This window comes from Zingiber officinale, chromosome 2B, assembly GCF_018446385.1.
Source record: "Zingiber officinale cultivar Zhangliang chromosome 2B, Zo_v1.1, whole genome shotgun sequence".
Lineage (NCBI taxonomy): Eukaryota > Viridiplantae > Streptophyta > Magnoliopsida > Zingiberales > Zingiberaceae > Zingiber > Zingiber officinale.
In genome coordinates, this window is record NC_055989.1 from 123,092,351 (window position 1) to 123,112,529 (window position 20,179).

Consider the following 20,179-nt stretch of genomic DNA (forward strand, 5'->3'; position numbering starts at 1 on the left):
CCTATCCGCTAGCCATGCTGCCAACTGCGGCCAACAGCTAGTGGTCACGAGCCAACAGTCGCGAGCTAGTAGCCGACCAAGCCATCGGTTGCATTCTGGTGGCCAAAAAGTCGTCGACCGCGTGCTAGTGGCTGGCAAATACGCCGGCCACATGTTGGCGGCCAGCAAAGCCATCAACCACGTGCTCGCAAATTCGAGAGGAGGGAGAGACGATGGATAAGGCTTACCGGAGATGTCGCCAAAGCCGCTAAAAATCAAGAAAATAGTAACGAATTATTAGCGAAGAAATTAAATTTCGTAGCTAAATAACATTATTTGCGACTAAATATAGTATCAACGCCAATTTTTTTTAAAAAATATATATATGTTGGCGATGAATGTAGCAGCGAATTAATTCGCCGCTAAGATATTTGCGACCGAATTTGTTTAGAGCCGAAAGTAGCGACAAAAATTATATACCGCCTTTCTGATAACCTCTATTAACCCTAAGTCGCCCCTCGACCCAACGGTGCACCTTTCTTCTCCCAACGCACTCACCTCCACGACTCTTCCCTCTTTCCAACGGTATATCTCCTCTAGACACCCCGAGTCTTCCCTCCTTTCGGCGAGGTGACTCTTCCCTCCTCCCTGCTCCGGTGATTGTCGCCTTGTTTGTTATCGCTGTGGATTTGTGTTCTTCCTCTTGAACGAGCTTCGCATCAATTCTCCCCACGAAACAAGTTCGTAATGTAGTATTTATTATACTCATACCTCTCTGCGTCAAAGCTTTCTCTTTTTCATTCAAACCACATGCACTGTTCTGCTTCTAGTTCCCTTAGTTTTTTATTTTCTTCGAAAGTACATAGTAGACAGAAGAAGATAATGTTAATTTCGCAGAAATAAGAATGCATGGATTGAAACTCAAAACCTTCTAAACCTCACCTGGTTTTTATGGGAAGATGGCCGAGAGTAGTCAAGTACAGAGAAAGAGAAGGAAGAGGGCATATAGTGGTTTTACATTTTGTTGTTCGGGGAAGGCAAACTCACATGCTTTAACACTTTATCTTCCTCAATTTCAGGCTATCATATTTCACTGTCAAATATAGTTAATGAGTACCTCTTCCAATTTTATTAGATGTCTCCATGCTCACTTTTTAGATGGTGATACCTTTTTACTCTTTTTGTCTTTGGACTTCAAATCTTTGAGCCAATTATTTTTTCCTTTGTTGACCTCAACCTTAGATGATAATTTTAGGGTTGTTTTGATGTTATTAATTAATGTTAGAATTATTTTATTGAATAATATGAAATGTTTTATATGTTTAATCAGGTTATAAATATGGATAAAAGTTGAATAATGATTGAGAATCGGATTGAGCTTGAATATATAAATGGGCTAAATCAATTTTTAAAGGTGGCAGAGGATTATATGATAAGTTTGAATTTATCAAAAATTCGTTGCCCATGTCGAAGGTGTGGCAATTTGTTTAAATATGAGTTGGATTATGTTCGAGGACATCTTTATAGGTGGGGATTTGATAAATTATACAAAGTTTGGAACTTTCACGGAGAAGCTGCTACATCATCTATTAATATAAATATTGTCAATGAAGAAGAACATGATTGTGATTTTAAAGAAGATGATTTTAAAGATATGTTTACTAATTTAAGAAATGCAGAAAATATCAATACTAGTGGGCATCAGTTAGATGATATTAATGCAGATGATATCAGAGGAAGTTATACCTCAATGTTTGAAGAAGCACAAAAAGAGTTATATCACACTTGTTCTAATTTTGCTGCATTCAATTTTTTGGTCAAGTTAATGCATGTGAAGGTGTTAAATGGATGGAGCAATAAATCTTTTGATATGTTACTTTAGTTATTGCAAGAGGCATTTCCCAAACCGAATGTGATTCTAAACTCTCATTATGAAACAAAAAAAATGTTAAAAAAGTTAGGATTGACATATGAGAAGATACATGCATGTAAGAATGATTGCATATTATTTTGGGATGAGCACGAGAATAAAGATAATGTCCATTGTGCAAGGAGCCCAGATACAAGTATGATAGGATGAATAAGAAAAAGAATGTTCAGAAAATTCTTTGATATTTTCCTTTGAAGCGCAGACTTAAGCGGTTGTTTATTGTCAAACATACAACAAAAGATATGAAATGGCATAAAGAAAAGAGGGTTGAAGCAGATGGTGTATTAAGACACCCAGCAGATAGTGAATCATGGAAAGAATTTAACACTTCACATGAAATATTTGCTAGTGATCCACGAAATATTCGCTTAAGGTTGGCTATTGATGGTTTTAATCCATTTGGAAATATGTCAAATGCTTATAGTATGTGGCATGTTATACTTGTGAATTATAATTTACCACCATGGGCAATGATGAAGCCATCATACTTGATAATGTCTCTTTTAATTCCTGGGCCTAAATCACCTAGGAAAGAGATAGATGTGTACTTATGACCTTTGATCAACGAACTGAAAGAGCTATAGGATGATGGGGTGGAAGCATATGATGCATCGACTGAACAAATATTTCAATTACATGCTGCTATAATGTGGACCATTCATGACTTTCCAGCATATGGAACAGTATCTGGATGGAGTTCAAAGGGTTATAAAACATGTCCAGTATGGCTTGATGAAACTAAATCTCAAATATTACGAAGTAAAATATGCTACACATGCCACCGTCGATTCTTGAATGTGCAACACCCATGAAGACTTAATGGTTATGAGATTTTAGTACAGTTAAATGCATTACCCCAAGTGACATTCAGTAAAGATCCTACATTAAGTAAAAGCGACAACGATCTTTGGATGATACAAATTGGGTAAAGAAGTTTATATTTTTTGAGTTAAAGTATTGGTCAGATTTAAAGTTGAGACACAATTTAGATGTGATGCACATTGAAAAAAAAACATATGTGATGCTTTAGTTGGAACATTATTTGATATAGATGGAAAGTCAAAGGATATATTTAAAGCAAGGAAAGATTTATAGGATATGGGAATTAGAAGTGAACTGCATTTAAAGAAAGTTGGAGACAAATTTAGTAAACTATATACAAGTTACACATTGACATTACAAGAAAGACGTGAATTTTATCAATTTTTAAGATCTGTGAAGTTTCCTGATGGATATACTGCTAATATATCTAGAAATGTGAATGTAAATGATGGAAAGTTACATGGACTAAAATCATATGATTGTCATGTCTTGTTGCAAAGAATACTTCCAGCGGCTGTACGAAAATTCTTTCCAAAAGACATATGCGACACACTAATTGAGTTATGTGATTTTTTAAAAAAGATACCTGCAAGATCTTTAAACATAGTGGACTTATGTAAAATGGAGGAGGAAATAGTTTTCATATTGTGTTAGATGAAACGAATATTTCCTCCAGCATTTTTTGCAACGAACAAACTCACATCGTAGCCAAGATATTAGCGACGATACAATTTATTTCATTGCTAACATGAATCTTAGTGACGAAATTGTAAAATTCGTTGCTAATATCTTTGCGACGATATATCATTATTTAGCAACGAATATTGTACCGTTGCTAAATTATTAGCGACGCTTGTTACACTTTCGTCGCTAAAATGTATTTGCGACAAGCTTATAACGACGACCCAGACGACGAAATTTTATCATTGCAAATAAATGTTAGCGACGAAAATACAATATTAGCGACGAAAACTTTCGTCGCGAAATATCCATTTTCTTGTAGTGGGAAGAGGATTCGGGAAGGAGAAGCCGCACGCATAAGAAAATTAGGATTGTGCCCTAATTTTTCAACAAGGATTACCGACGAAAATTAATCTTCGTCGTTAAGTCTGGTAAAAATTTTCCGAGAGAAGTATAATTCCATCGAAAAATATCGATGGAAATAGAATTCTGTTAGTAAGTTCGGTTAATTATCCAGTCTTAGTTGAGTCATTGACCAATATCCTGATAGAATCCTATTTCCATTAGAAAATACCGACAAAAATAGGATTCTGTCAGTATTTCTGATGGAAAATTTTTTCCAACTGTATATTCTGTTGGTATTCTGGTTTTTTTTTTAGTAAACGAATTATAATCGTTAGCTAAGCTGGAGTGTAATCACTTTTGCTATGTATTAACAATTATCACAAAATAATCACATCAAAAGCAACATGATTCATAAGCAACGCATTGATTGGAAGCAAGTTCCAAATACAAAGAAAGCCTTGGCATGGGAGCCAAGTTATGATTAGGTGCGTCATAACTTAGCTTTATCCAACGCCAACATTAATTACGCTTCGATCGATTGATCAACTCCTCTTTCTGTTTTCCCTTTCCCTGCACTAGTACAAATACCCACTCAAACCCTCCTCCCTCCTCATCCCTAGCTCCTTCATTCCACACTACTACAAGCCTTTCAAACTTATCGATGGCCTTCCGGCCCGTCCCATGTCGCCCTTTTAATCCATTTTGTGCTCCACCTCCAACTGTAACCCCACCACCTCCGCCACCAAGTCGGAGTCCCCCGCCTCCCCCTCCGATTGTGACCTCACCACCTCCGCCACCACGTCGGAGTCCCCCGCCTCCCGCGCCAATTGTGACCCCACCACCTCCTCCACCTCGCCGAAGCCCCCCTCCGCCGTCACCTGCAGCTGTAGCCCCACCAACCCCACCGTCGAGGCAGCCACCACCGCCACCTCCTAAACTGCCACCGACGCCTATCCGCCCGCCACCCACCCCAGTTGCACCACTTGCTCCGCCTCCGCCGAGCCCAAGCAACAGCGTCGTCATCGTGGTGGTCGTCTCCCTCGGCGGCCTCTTCTTCCTCGCGTTCCTTGCGGCCGCCATACTCTGTTTCCTGAAGAAGAAGAGGAAGCAGAAGATGACGGCGAGAGAAGAGTTGGTGGAGTTGGAGGATCATGTGCACGTGCATGAGACGGTGGTTCCGGGGCCGCATGGGCAGCTTCTGGCGGCTGTCATCGTCGACGAGGACGTCGTAGTCCGCGAGAGGTTGAAGAAGGGGGAGGCGACCGCGGTTGCTAAAGCTTCGCTCGGTGGCTCCGAGGACCCGACTGCGGGCTCCACCGCCGGAACCAGTCACCCCGGCCCAGCCGGTTAACATGAAAGGTAGATGGTGGGCCTACCTGAAAACGGTGTGGGATTGGTTGATTCTTTAATAACTTATATAATTGCGTGTTTGGAATTTCATATGAATAATTGTGTTCGAGAATTTATTGTATTCATTTCTATTGACACTTATATTTTTGTTGACTTTGGTTAGTTGATGGTTATTAAAAGAGTCTATCTAAACGGCTTAAACTCTAGATTTTTTTAAAAATAACTTAATATCTTTTGCAGCCCAAATCATAGATTTTGTAAGTTTTTATTATTAATATTTTTTTTCAAAGGGCCGATCTAAACCGCTTTTAACATCAAAGTTAAAATATATTTGTTCCATTTTGCATTTTTAACAAAGAATATTCTATTTGTAAAAACGAATTACGAACGTGGTCGGCAGGATTCGAACCTGCGCGGGCAGAGCCCACATGATTTCTAGTCATGCCCGATAACCACTCCGGCACGACCACAGATATTCATAGCTTGTTCATAAGCCTCCTTATTTGTTGTGCTTCGAGTCCAATGCACACCTGGTCAATACGCATTACAACTGGGAGCAATGAGAATTCGGTAGCTTCCCCCAACCTCGTCTTCTACTGTCATCCGCAAGCACCAGTCATCAATGTTGTGGGTTTGTTGGTATGTTTTAACATTTGGGAACAGTGAGAATAAGCATCAGTTTGTCTGCCACAGCTCGTCGAACAATTTAACTCAATTGACCCGAACAACTTAGCAGCAACTCATGCGACATCCACACCCCAACCCAAGACTGAGACCAGCTCATACTGAAAATAAGCAAGTCACTTGCTCCATCTTCAGTAGATTGAAAAGAAAAGAAAATCCAATTGATCCAGAGCAACCACACAGCAGAAAAGGCAGTGTTGAAGTTCAAATGTCATCTCCAGTTGATCCTAGCAATTTTTTTCCCAACATCCAAGTAATCTAACATAAACAAAATGGAATTTGGGGCAGTCATCAACAGCATAAGATAGTCTTGAAACTAAATACATGCCTCCAGGTTGGGCATCTTCCGAGTATCGAATACAAATTGCAATGAGAACTTTTTTTGTGTTCTCTGATGAATGGGTCATCGAGCTTTGGGGTTTGTTCATGGTCTGGCCCTTTTATTGCTGCTGCAGCTTGGGCACTTGTATTGCTTGATATGCTCAGCCTTTGCAGGTGTGATCCTGACGCACTTTCCATGGAACCACTTCTCACAGAGATCACAGCAGATCCAGAACTCATCGTTCGCATAATTGTCACCGCATGCACCACACAAGGTATTCTCGTGCTCCTCTTCCTCATCCTCGTTATCTTCATCTTTGGGAGTTTGCATCTTTAGTGACTTCAGTGACTCTGCGAGTTTTGGCTGTCCAGAGGTACAATGGCGTGAGATAGTCGAGCACTAGCATAAACACAAGGAAATGACAGCAGTAATAGAAATAAATTTAAAAGAATAAATGGGCAGATTTGACTATGCCTTCTTTGAACTAGATTTGCTGCTCTTACTGCTGCCGTTGGAGGTCCTTTCTCTGGACTGCTTTTTGGCAGTTCCAGTTACAACTTCATATATCGTAGGGAGACTGTTGATCATATTGTGTAACCGCATCCTGCAGGGTTATTTGGGGAGACCAAAAACCATAAGAGGATTGATTTTTTAAAGTTAAACATTTTAGCATTAAAAATTAAATTCATATCCAGATGATGCAGCTCGATGCCAACTACAGAAAATTAGCAGTAAGACCATGGAACTAATTTCAGATTGAAATACTTGTGTCTATAGTGGCTAACAGTGTAGAGAATGAAACACTTGGCACTCTTATCTCCGGAATGTGCATCATAAAGATGGTACATTGTTCACAGAAAAAAATTGTGTTCATTGTTTGGACCTAAGTTCTAAACAAAGTAGAAAGATCAAATTAATCAGACTTAAATATGACGGGGAAGGCTTAATCAGTCCTATACGAGCAAAGGGAGGACAAAAGTACAATCGACCTAGTCATTTTTAATTGAATGCAATGCATGAATACAATGAACAAGAATCTGCAACTCTGCAAGTGATTGATATATGGAAAAGAAAAGAAATAATAAATGAATATAAGCACAAACAACTGAATCAGGCAAGTTTAGAGCTAGGTGGCCAAAGAATGATAACTTCTCATGATTTTTTGTTCATATCTTCTAATTAAAATAAAAAACTAGCTGTTTATCACTGGTTCACTTACTGTTTGCAATCCTATGATCAAGAACACGAAGAATATACGCATAACAAAATTTAGTATGAAGACAATGACAAGCCTTGTATCTCAGGTATTTGGTATGGGTTCATGAACCTTATGTCCCATCTTTAAGCTGAATGTGAAGAACAACTCATAGTTATGATTGACAATAAAATTATGAAACCCTAGTAAATTTGCCCTTGGAATTTTAGGGCATCCACAATGGGAGCTCCCATGTGAATGACGTCACAAAAAGTAGGGAGCCGCTCCCTATTTAGGGAGCCGCTCCCTGAGTGCTCCTAACTTAATTTTAAAAAAAAAAGAAAAAAACTTGATGGGGCAGTGGTGGGGACTTACAAAAAAACCAAGAAGCACTCCTACCGTTGGAGATGCTCTTATACCCATCAACAAAATTTGGTTTTTCATGTAACATAAAGATGTATGAAACTTCCTTTATCTGTACAATGAAATGCTAAAGCAGCTTAAATCGCATTCAAAGTTCTTCCCTTCAAACTTCTGATATTTTCAAAATGAAGATGATTTGGTCACCCTTCAAGACCCTTTTGATTTATAATTTTAAATTTATAAATAGCTAAAAGGTTCAAAGGGTAACTAGGAATCATATTCTCATTTTCTCCCCACATTGTTTCAATTTTTTTCTGGACATTCATATAAGAAAATCCCAGCAACTTGAAGAAAAGAAAATGATACTACACATAAATCTTCCATTTAACTAAACTCTCTACACATCATTGCAATGACCACCCTTCCTCCATATAAATAAAAAAGATTTAATAATCTAGACTCTGTTCCAATAAAAGATGTTACAGGTCAATGTGACAATTTGGCAATAATATCAATTGAAAACACCAGAAGACTTGAAGCACGTCATCATAATGAAAATTACATAATAAATAAAAACTCAAGTAGTTATTTTATTTGTTCCAACATAAAAAATGAGTTAAATCAGCCATGAGAAACCAAAAGAATCATGATGTGTGTGTGTGTGTATGTGTATTGACAAAAATGAAGTTCAGTTTAACTAGTTAGACTACAAAGAAACACACTCACAAAATGGCTTAAATCACATGAAAAATTATTTACTAGAGGTCAAAGGCAAAAAAAAAAAAAAATCTCACTGGAGAACAGAGCAAGTCAGCATGCTGTCTCCTTGAATAAGCAAGGAAATTTCAATCATAAATACAGAATAAATCATGATAAGTTTCTTACAACTCCTTTGTTAGTCAATTAAGAAAGCTATTAAAATGTGTATAATGCAAATCAAACACCAAATTGCAACCACTGGAAAAAATGATGAAATAATAAAAGAGTTTTCCTTTTAATCCCAATCATATTAGCTTGCATATGCATGAGGCAAACATTCTAGTAAAATTAATGATACATAGAATCTTATACTCAAGGGTATTAAAAAGTGGTTCTCTTGGTCGCTTGGTGGCCGGCTAGAGGGAATAAATAGCCTGCACAATAAAATAAACAAAACATTTCTCGATCTTTATAGCTTGATAAAATTAGACACTTGCATAAAAAGAATTAAGAAGTAAACTAAAGACAGAGACACACAAGGAATTACTTGATTTACAATCAGAGGATTGCTAATCCAAGAAAGTTGAAAGCTCACTAATGTCTCATTCGGACGGAGAATCCTCTTACAGCAGTTAAAGCTCATAATTACAAAGCTAAACACAAATGAAATTAATTTCAAGTGTTCTATATAGCTTCTTGGATCAGGACTGTATTCATAGCCCTAATCAGGACGCCTAGAACTTCCAGGCGCCTAGACATGGATAGAAATTTATCTGCGTCGCACCGGATCATGACAATGTGTGTTTCGATAAGTTTTATGGTCCGGGCACACGAACCGGGTTGAACTGCGATCCACGACTCCACAGAGCCGAGGCGCCCCTGGGCTGTCGCGAGGTCCGGGCATCCGAACCAAAAAATCAACATTTTGTTGACTTTTGGTCCTGGTCTTCCGCTCAGGTTCCACTCACATTGGTCAGGATCTTCCGTTCCGGTTCCACATGCTTGGGTGATTTCGGTCATCCGGAATAAGGTTCACCCGAACCCATTTTCCGACCTTTTCGAGCAACCTTCTACTCCGACTTCTCGTCCCTCGGAAACGCCGCACGCCTCCTTCTCGTCCGCCCACGTACTCTTCCGCAGCGCCTCGTTCCTCGGACGCACCGAGCCCGTCAGCGCTCTCTCGTGTCATCCTTCTCGCTAGCTGCATCTTTCGCTCAACTTCATGTGCTCATAAGTTCCTGCACACTTAGACACAGGGGTTAAACCACAACAAGGCCTAACTTAATTTGGACAATCACATCAAAATTACCTCGGGGTACTTACAATTTCCCCCTTTTTGATGTGAGCAACCAAAGTTGAGTTAGGGTAAAAAAAACAAATAATAGAGATATTTTGCATTTAAGAAAAGTATGCAAAAAAAAAAAAAATATTTACCTCCCCCTCAACTTCACCTCTAATTCTCCCCCTTTAATCACATTAAAAATAGGGTACTATAAAATGACTTGGAAATAAAACTAAAACAAAGTCTAAGGGAAACAAAGTCTAAAATGACTATTATCCAAAAACAAAGGAAAATATAAATTTTGAAAAATCTGGATTCTTACAGCAAATTTTGAAAAATATTTTTAAATTGAACTCTTCTTTCTCCGAAAAATTAAGATCCAATTAATTTCAATCAGAAATTTTGCAAAACAATTTATTTGAAAGCATTAGATAATTTTATAACAGTTAAATGCTTAACAGTTAATCAATTAAACATTAATTTCAGTAATTGGCTTCCAGGCTGTGGTGAGGCACTAGGTCTCCTTGGTTATTCGAACAATAATCGCTTCTAGATAAAGTCTCTTAAAGAAATTAAATATTTAATTTTCTTTCTGAAAGCCCTAGGTCTAACTTTCAAAAATTTAAAAAAAAACAAGGCATGCAAAAAAAGATAATTTAATTTAAATATGACTTTGTAACCCAAAATAGATTCCTTCCTACTGGATTAATAAAAAACTTTCTAGGAACATACCTTTGTGATATTCTTCTAACTTGGCCCTTATAGTATCTAAATTGTCAATTCAGTCCATTATATTTTCTAACTTGTTGAATATGTGAGCATGCACGATTTTTCAAATCTTATATTTCTACTTTCAATTTTTCATTTTTATCTTGTCGAAATCTTCTAATTGACAAGATGTTGCTAGAATTCCTTTTAATTCATCATTTTCTTTTTTTAATTTACAGGAATTTTTTGATAATATTTTTATAAACTAAAATAATTTATCAAGAGGTAGAGACCATACCTGACTTACCTTGTCAATCCCATAATCTGAAGCTCCCCCTGAAATGTTACTTTCTTTTGATGTCGCTCCCCCTTCATCGATGTTCTCGATGCTCATTTCGAACGAGCATGCTTCGTCTTCATCTTCTTAGTGACTTGTCACTAGCGCAAGTCCGGCAAGGGCTTCGATCTCTGATTCGGACGACGTTTCGTCCCATGACACCTTTAGATTTCTATACTTGGTCTGAACTGGCTTCTTGTTCTTTTCCATGTCCTTGCTCTTCAATTTTGGACAGTTATCTTTAACGTACCATTCTTCATTGCAATTGTAGCATCTTACCTTTCTTTTCCTTCTTTTACTCTGCACTTGATTAAATTTATTAGTTTTAAATAACTTTTTAAATTCCCTTACCATGAACGTCATTTCGTTGTGTTATCGAGAGAAGATTCAGAATCTGGTTCGTCCATTATTGCCTTTAGGGCAATGTTATGCTTTGACTCCTTCAGATTTGCACATCTTGTTTCATGAACTTCAAATGTTGAAAATAATTCTTCTAAAGTACTTACTTCTGGATCCTTAGAGATATAATAAGCATCTACTAATGATGCATAGTCCTCGGAAATGGATTAAGCGCGTGCCTTAGCAAATCTCGGTTGGTTACCTTTTCTCCGAGATTCGTGAGTCCGGTGATGAGTTCCTTGATCCTTAAATGGAGGTGTGCGATGGTTTCTCCTTCTTCTAACCAGAGGTTGCAGATCTGGTTCCGAAACAGGTCCAGTTTCGCGAGTTTAGCTTCGGACGTACCTTCATTAGCTCCAAGAACTTCTCCCAAAATTCCTTTGATGATTCGTAGGCGCTGATTCCGTTGACTTCTTACGGAGGTAGCACACTCAGTAGATGGAATTCGGCTCGTCCATTTGCTACGAAGTCTGCTTACTCCTTCTTGGTCCATTAATACTTTTCTTTGTTCTTCGGTGCTTCAAAACCATATTTCAATATTAGTAATAAATCAAAAGTCCATTTTGAAGAATACCTCCATCTTTCTTTTCCAAATCGCGAACTCCCCCTCGAACTTAGGCAGGTAGATGCTCAGTCTGGCTATCTCTTGTACTTCGATCAGCGATTAGTCCTCCTGAAACGGTTGGACTCTGATACCACTTGTTGGTCCCTTGGCAGCCGGCTAAAGGGGAGTGAATAGCCTACACAATAAAATAAACAAAATCTTTCTCGATCTTTATAGCTTGATAAAATTAGACACTTGCATAAAAAGAATTAAAAGTAAACTAAAGACAGACACACAAGGAATTACTTGGTTTGCAATCAGGGGATTATTAATCCAATAAAGTTGATAGTTCACTAATGTCTCCTTCGGGCGGAGAAGTATCTTACAGCAGTCAAAGCTCACAATTACAAAGCTAAACACAGATGGAATTGATTTCAAGTGTTCTATATAGTTTCTTGGATCAAGATTGTATCTATAGCCCTAATCGGGGCGCCTAGAAAGGTTCCAGGTGCCAAGACGTGGATAGAATTTTATTCGTGTCGCACCGGATCGCGACAACACACGTTTTGATAAGTTTTCTAGTCCAAGAGCCCGGAGATACTACGGGCACTCGGACCGGGTTGAACTGCTATTCGCAACTCCTTAGAGTCGAGGCACCCCTGAGCTGTCGCGAGGGTCCGAGCGCCCAAACCAAGTCAAGGTGCTGGGCCAGGTCCGGGCGCCCCGGACTAGGTTTGAGTGCCCGGACCGAAAAGTCAACATTTTGTTGACTTCGGTCCCGATCTTCTGCTCAGGTTCTGCTCGCATTGATCCGGGTCTTCCGCTGTAGTTCCACTTGCTTGGGTGATTTCGGCCATCCGGAATAGGACTCAACCGAACCCATTTTCCAGCCTTCTCGAGCAACCTTCCGCTCCGGCTTCCCTCAAAAACGTCGTGCGCCTCCTTCTCGTCCGCCCGCGTACTTTTCCACAAGCTCTCGTTCCTCAAACGCACCAAGCCCGTCAGCTCTCTCCCGTGCCGTCCTTCTAGCTAGCTGCGTCTTTCGTTCGACCCCTGTGCTCCTAAATTCCTGCACACTTAGACACAAGGGTTAAACCACAACGGACCTAACTTAACTTGGTCGATCACATCAAAATTACCTCAGGATACTTACAGGTTCTAGATATGCATTCAAATATGAATAATATAGAATCATATACTCGAGTTTACAATCATTTATTTCACATTGCAACTAATAAAACAAAAATCACAAAAAATCATAAGACCGCATTGCAAAAATTAGTGTTATCATACTCTAATATCAAAATATAAAGAAAGATAACTAGTGTCATGTACTCATGTTAACAATAAAGTAAATTCATAACTAATAAATAACAATCAAGGCTAGTTCTCACAAGGAATAGGAGAAAAACTATATTAAAAAAAGGTCACATTAAATTTCATCTCCTAATCACCCTCCTCATTTCCTTCTTTAAAATTAATCTCTTCTTAAATCTTCACTTATAGCAAGACCAACCAGCATAGACTTCTCCTTGCTTGAGAATGTTCATTTGCTCCCAAGTTCTACATCTTCATTTATTGATTCTCTAGCACGAGTGGCATCTTTAGACTTCAAAGGATATTTCCCTTTCTGATTATTCCACCGTACATAAATCCCATTGTTGGCTTTTTATTTGCATCAACAATACTTAATATCTTCACTAATGGCAAAAATAGTATTCACACCTAACCAAATGTTTGTGCATCACAATAGTGTTTGATTTGTTGCCTTTAACACTTATAAACCATTTGTAATACACCCACTCACCTGAAGAAATCATCTTCATTAACTTTCTTTTCACTCACATCTCTCAGACTTACAATGAAAGAAAAGTACAATTAATTTAAGCTCATACAAAAGCTCTTCTTTTTAGTCAAATGGCACATCATGCACAAAGTCTTATTATCATTGTACATGAAACCAGTGAGAGCTCTTGCCTTTTCAACTATAACCTAGTCTTTTTTTTTTTTACTACCAGTCTCCTCAAGTATTAAATCAATAGTGTAGGTTGCATAAAGGCACCAGAATGTCTGTGAGCATTCTTCTTTCATCAACATTTAAATAGCTAATTTTTTTGTAGCATTAATAGACTCAATGTGATCCGACCCTTCACCAGGACCCTGCACTGACAGAAGCTTCATGCACCAAACTACCCTTTTTATTATTTTGTCCATGTGTGCAACACACTCTTCCCCAACCTCTATGCATTCATCAATATATTTCTAGGAGTTCTTAGATCATCAATGAAATTCAAGCAACATATGCCTAATTCACAATTTAAGCACAAATCATAATACTTCTGCCCTTCTAATATGTCTGCGCATCGATCATAATAGTGCAATCATTTTTTTTCCAAGCATCCCTATGGACTTGAAAATCTTCTATGATATTTGCCACTTCTTTTTCAAATAAAGGTTTACTTAGCTCATAAAGAATTGGACCTCTATAGCCCAGACCATATTAACTAATTGTCTATACCATAGTGTGGAAAGAAAACCACCTAGCAACATAGTGGTTGACTCTCTCCCGATCTTCCTTAGCTAATTTATCTTCGATATTATTTTGCTTCACTTAAACTTGTGATGCCACAAGCATTTCTAGATCACTAACGGTGGATCGATACATTTGTCCTTGGCCTTTTACTACTCACTTCTTGGATTTCTTCATCCCTTTCGCTCGTTCTTCTTTGAGCAATTTTGCATAGCCATTCTTGTCTTTTTGTTGACTCCATGTATACGAGGATCAATTTCTTAGCTTTAAATGTTATCTTTTGACAATATGCAACACAAAATTTGCACACTGCAGTTTTAAATTCCTGTTAGGAAGATATCCAAAATTCTAAGTCGGATCAATCGGCTCACTCAATTAGTTTATGACAATCAAAACTATTATCTTATGTCGAGTTGTTTTATACTTTAATTCTCTAAACAATACACAAAATACAACAACAAAAAAATAGAGTGATTTAATCAAAGATTTAAAATGGGAAATAAAACAAGCAAAATAAGACATTATGGAGAGTGAAGCCTAGATACTAATCAAAAGCCAAGCAAGAAACAAAAATAACCTGTTAATGTAGAAATTGGCTGGTGCTATGGAGGTTGGTCAGCTAGCGACAAGAATCAAGAGGAGTCAGGGGCAACAATGCAGAGGCATCGCATGTATGCAACGATCAAACAGCAACAGCACATGCGAAGGCACCACATTTAGAGTCACAACGGCAATGACGCATGTGGTGGATAGCCAATGATGAAGGAATCTTGGCAGACAGAGATGTTGAGTGTGGACTTGCAATGATAATGTGTGCAGTATATGGCATCGCAGTGTCACTTATGGCTAACACAATCATGTGCAGTCAATGACCACGAGTTGTCAACAGTGTAAAGCATATAACCTACAACAACGTGTGTGCCCTACAACATCACGCATAGCCTCCCAAGTAGAGAAGTCAAATTCCAACATGTAGAATCTAAATGGTACAACATTTAAAATGAAAGTAAAAAAACTACACTAGAGACTAGCTACCTACAACATCATGTGTGGCTTGACTTCGCAAGGGGAGAAGTCAAATTTCAATGTGTAGAGTCAAAATCATTCACTTAAACATTTAAAATTAAAGTAAAACAAGAAAAAAAGTCAGTTGCTCTAGATACTTGCTATTGTGGAGAGTGAACCCCAGATATTGATCTAAAGTCCCAAAAAAAAAACTAACCAGATGTTGTAGGGATGTAGAGGTTGTTTGGTGTTTGGAGATTGGAGATTGGGCAGTTGCCTCAAGAATTGAGAGGACTCAATTTGGAGGCATTGCAATATCCGACAACAGACGAGTATCGAAGCCTGTGGAGGCATTGCATGTGGCATCGCAATGACAATGATGCATATGGTGGGTCATTGCAAGTGGCTAATGAAAGGGGAGTCTTAGCATATATAGAGGTGTCACATGTGGACTCGCAATGACAGCGATGCGTATGGCATGTGAAGTCAATCTCAGTGTCGCTTATTGTAGCCCAGCAAAGAAGTCATATTTCAGTGAGTGTGTAGCCGTCAAGGAGAAGAAAAGAAGTCAAATTTCATCATAGGATCACACACACAAAAATTGAACCAGTTGTCCGCCTATCCCACTTTTTAAATCAAATGTTTAACTGGGGACACTTACCTCGTAGGCAAAGCAGTCCCCTAGCATTAATGACTAGGTGACCACTCAAGACAATATTTATAACATTGGTATTATCTACAAAAGATTAGAACCAAAACACCCATCAAATAATGGTTTCAAGACTCACCACCCACCTTGCATCCATTTTTTTCTTTTAATTTTCAAGTAGACGCTTGAAGAAAGCATTGAAAATCAAGTAAACACGCAAATAAATGAGTTAAGCTACTGCTGAATGCAAAACCCTGGCCTTAGGTGATACATGGCAAAGGTGATGGCAGTTCAGAAGAACATCAGGTTCACATATGAAGCATGATTAGCAATTTAAACAACAAGAAGATGTGAGAATTCCAACAATTTGGGTCAGATTACAGATGCATGGATATTATCCCAGTTGAACTCTAAGAGAATATTGTTACTGATAGTCAAATCTTCTAAATCACCTTCAATTATGTTAACTAGTGTCTTCTTTGCAATTTTTATTCTAGTAATATTATTCAATAGAGCAAGGATTTTAATATACAGTATGTCAGCTTTCGTGGCAATACATTGCCAACTATGTTGCAGCATAATATGTTGTCCCAGTGTTAGTAAGAAATACTAGATTGTTCCAACTGGCACTTGGAGAATGGAAGCAACATGGAAAAAAAGGAACATTTCATATTCCCAACATTAGATCTCTTAATGCAGACTTGTTGGAACTCAATCCAACAGTGCCCAAAACTTGACTAAAGCCCATGTAAGAAATGGCTAAAATTGTTACAACACAAGACAAGAACCATTTATAAATAAAGCAATTGTGAATCTGATGCTTCCATTGGATTCACAGGTTTCCAACAATTCTTAACTAATATGGGTTGTAGCAGTTTCAAGATCAACTGAACAGGAATTAGCAGAAGAAACATGCAAAACAAATTGCTACCCTTTGAATGTATTAATTGCTAAACTATTGATTGATTGACCATCACTCATCTTTAAGTCAGTCTGAAAGAGCTCTATCTACACATTTGTTTTTAATAGCCCCATCAATACCGAACCAACTTAGGCTTGAACAACAATAGAGTGCAAGCCTCAGCGAAAAACATTATCTGAAAATATGCCCACATATCACACATGGACAATAGGAAAAAGGGTGAAACCTCTAGAGCATAGCATGGTTCAGTTTGCAAAACCGTGGCCTATGCTATGGTACCATGTTTAAAAAAAAAAAAAAAAATCAAACAGAGATATCTAGTCCAAAAGACTCAGCTAAAATCCCTTGTTTGAAGTATTTGATACATCTCCATTCAATTGGAACAACAAATACAAGTATCCAGTAATCTCAACCATTCAAAGGAAAATCACAAAGAAGGGTAAGTACCAGTAACTAAAAAATCTTGCTTCGCATGCTCTGAGTAACATAATTATATAGTTCTTTGACAGCTAACAAATTAACATCAAAGGTATAAAAGTTAAATAAGAAATTATAGCAAATAACTGTTAGATTAAAGAAGGTTTCATTATGTAGCAGTGACTCAATGGAAAATAATACCTTGACTCTTTGTTAAACCCAAAGCGTGCTCCAAAGTAGAAAGCAACAGCTAGTAACCATGCATCACTATGAACTGCAACAAGTGCAAGCCAATCACTTTCTTCCATCCCATCTCTAGCAAAATTGATGCCTAAAGCTGGCTCAGGGAGCTCTGGAGGAACTTCTTCAGCAGGCAAATTGACTTCCCAAGTCTCATTTGGAAATCCATAAAGGCATAGGTTCTCTTTTTCTGTAAATTTTCCATATTGTCACCAAATATGTTCACTACGTCCCTTGAGTGGATCATAATCATACCACTTTACAATAATTATAGAAAACATGATGCATACTGTGCTAATCAAGTTTATCTGCTTGAGGTAAAAAGAGATCTCTTGAAAAGAAGATCATAATCATCTTATAAAGATGAAGACCATGAATCAGGTATAGCTTAAAATTACAAACCAATCTTTTTAAGTTTCTTTTCTATAAAAAAGTGAATTCTCAACTAGATAAAAACAACAAAAAAATACAATATTATGTGCGTCAAAATAAAAGAAAGGAGAGCCATGGTGAGTAATTGGCCAGGCGAATAAAAGAGAACTTGTACAGCATGGAAATCGGAACCAAAAAGTTAAGTCATATTTTCTCCAGCTTAAATCTTCAATTTTCTTATTTTGTTTGCAGATAACCCTAACCACAGCCTAAGATTAGGCGCTAATGAAGGGTAGAAATCAACGACCAAACAAATCCAGCAGCACAAAATACACAAACTCAACGAAAATATAAGAATATTTTAGAAAACAAAACATTTCAGAAATTAAACTAATCTCACAAAGCTGAACTGTCGTCGCAACATCAAATGCTGCAAAAATCGCAACTCGCGAGGCTATAGAACTAAAAGCTTATAGACGAAACTGCCGAAACCTTCCCGAAGAAACCAGAAAAAGGCAAATCACCTGGGTCACACTGTCCATAGAACTTCTCCACCTCTGCAATACCACCAAAGAAACGAAAATCAACAAACGCAGCGCAAAATCAAACAAAAATCAGGCAACTATACCAGTAGTGAGGGCCTTAATAATGCCGGCACGGCGGCCTCTGAAGTCGCGGAAGACCTCCTCGTGCGAGCGTGAAACGCGAGGTACCTCGTCCCCGTCCATCTTCCACCAGACCGGAGAAGGAGCGATGCCGAAGGTAACTTAAGCACCGTAGCGCAGTCCGCGGAGGATCCTCCGGGAACAACGCGAGTGACGGCGGAGCGCAGGAAGAGAGACCGAGAGAAGGGAAAGGGGTTAGGGTTTTCGCCGGCGACGAGAAGCGAGGAAGCGAGGGAGAAAGCTTTGGATAAAAGTGCTGTTCGAGCTGCTCTTAGTTTTTTTTCCGGCTCGGTCGATTCGGGTTTCGGATCGGGTTCGATTCGGATCGATTGACCCGGACCGGGCGCCCATATGTGTAGCATTTGGCTGTGTTTACATGCGGAGGCAAGGATGGAGGATTAATTGCTAGGGTTGTTTCGTGATGGTTTATGTTTACATGTGAGCGGCGGAAAGGAGAGGAAAGCAATTCAAATCGAGACTTGGAAGTGAGGAGGGAATCAGATTTTGAAAGATTTCAAACTCCTTGGGTTGCTACTGCCCATAGAAGAGGGGATGCATCTCTCAAACTTGACCTAGACATGGTTGATGTGGTCCATGATGAGGATGAGGATGAGGATGAGGATAGGAGAGAAGTGAAAGAGTGTTCCTCTTAGTGCAATGAGCTCCTCGCAATTACGTACCAAACTACCTATAGGGTCTTGCTAACGTTCGTCGCACATCAGCTACTTGGCTATCTAATGATCAATGCACTGCACATGATGGAGTGTGGACCCTATGAATTCACTTCTTACCTCCCTAATGCTTAGGGCATCTCCAATAGTTAAGAGTTTTACAAAAAAAAATTTTATGATCTCAATATGTCACATCATGCTATATCAACATTCTAAAACCCTATTGAAACATCTTCAATAGTTAGAGCTTTAAATGATTTTTATGTGCTCCATTTTATAATATGTAATTGCATGACTACATGCATATTACATCAATTTCAACACAAAAAACAGCTTTAAAATTTCACTAATGTTCTTTAACAACAAACTTCAAACCTTACATCCACAATAGTTAGAATTTTTTTATTTAACTTTTTCATTTTACAAACCTCTTTAAAAACCTTGCATTGTAGATGCTCTTAACTTGCCTTCTTGTTAGATTTGTTATTATTGAAAGTTAACATTAGACTATCCATAATGGGAGTTCCCTCCCACTATGGGAGGGAGCTCCCCCGTTTTTAGGTTTGGAAGCCGCTTCTTCTTTCTTTTTTATTTTTTTATTTTTAATTAAAATAATTGTTTTAATTTAAATATTAAAAATTATAAAAAAATATTTTTATCTTTTATTTTAAATAATGAAATTTATTTTTAAATTATTAATATTATTTAGTAGTAATTTATGAATTTAAATTTTATTTATATATAAGGTAAAATATAATGAAAATATGTAGGATCCATAAAAAAAAATTAATTAGAGGTTTTTTTTTTTTTATAATGAAGAGATGTATGAAATTTTTTACTTTTGACGTGGCGTGAATATGATAACAAAAAAGCTCATGAAAAACTTCCACAACTATGGACTCTCTCTCTAGGTAGCAAGTTCTACTTCAAGGGCACGTTTGGTTCGAGTTATCATATATAACCAAGGTTATGGGAGAATACAACATAATCTTAATCTTGTTTGGTTCAACTAGATAATGGTATAATCTAACTTGACATTTCCTATATTACCCCTTGTTTAATTATATA

General features: G+C 37.9%; 2 protein-coding genes and 1 non-coding gene across 3 annotated transcripts; 1 reads left to right on the forward strand and 2 right to left on the reverse strand.

Moving 5' to 3' along the window:
• Nucleotides 1-4,355: 4,355 nt before the first annotated feature.
• On the forward strand, nucleotides 4,356-5,237 carry LOC122049499 (protein TRACHEARY ELEMENT DIFFERENTIATION-RELATED 7A-like). The gene has a single exon (XM_042610874.1). The coding sequence runs from the start codon at nucleotides 4,419-4,421 to the stop codon at nucleotides 5,106-5,108; it is 690 nt and encodes a 229-aa protein (XP_042466808.1). The 5' UTR covers nucleotides 4,356-4,418; the 3' UTR covers nucleotides 5,109-5,237.
• A 258-nt stretch (nucleotides 5,238-5,495) lies between these two features.
• On the reverse strand, nucleotides 5,496-5,577 carry TRNAS-AGA. Its single transcript has one exon. It is a non-coding gene; the product is annotated as a tRNA-Ser (tRNA).
• Nucleotides 5,578-5,988: 411 nt separating this feature from the next.
• On the reverse strand, nucleotides 5,989-18,689 carry LOC122046978 (PHD finger protein ALFIN-LIKE 8-like). Its single transcript, XM_042607970.1, has 5 exons — nucleotides 18,404-18,689; nucleotides 18,300-18,332; nucleotides 17,365-17,593; nucleotides 6,588-6,717; nucleotides 5,989-6,476 (listed from the first exon to the last, which is right to left on the reverse strand). The coding sequence occupies exons 1-5, from the start codon at nucleotides 18,501-18,503 to the stop codon at nucleotides 6,216-6,218; spliced, it is 753 nt and encodes a 250-aa protein (XP_042463904.1). The 5' UTR covers nucleotides 18,504-18,689; the 3' UTR covers nucleotides 5,989-6,215.
• Nucleotides 18,690-20,179: the final 1,490 nt, after the last annotated feature.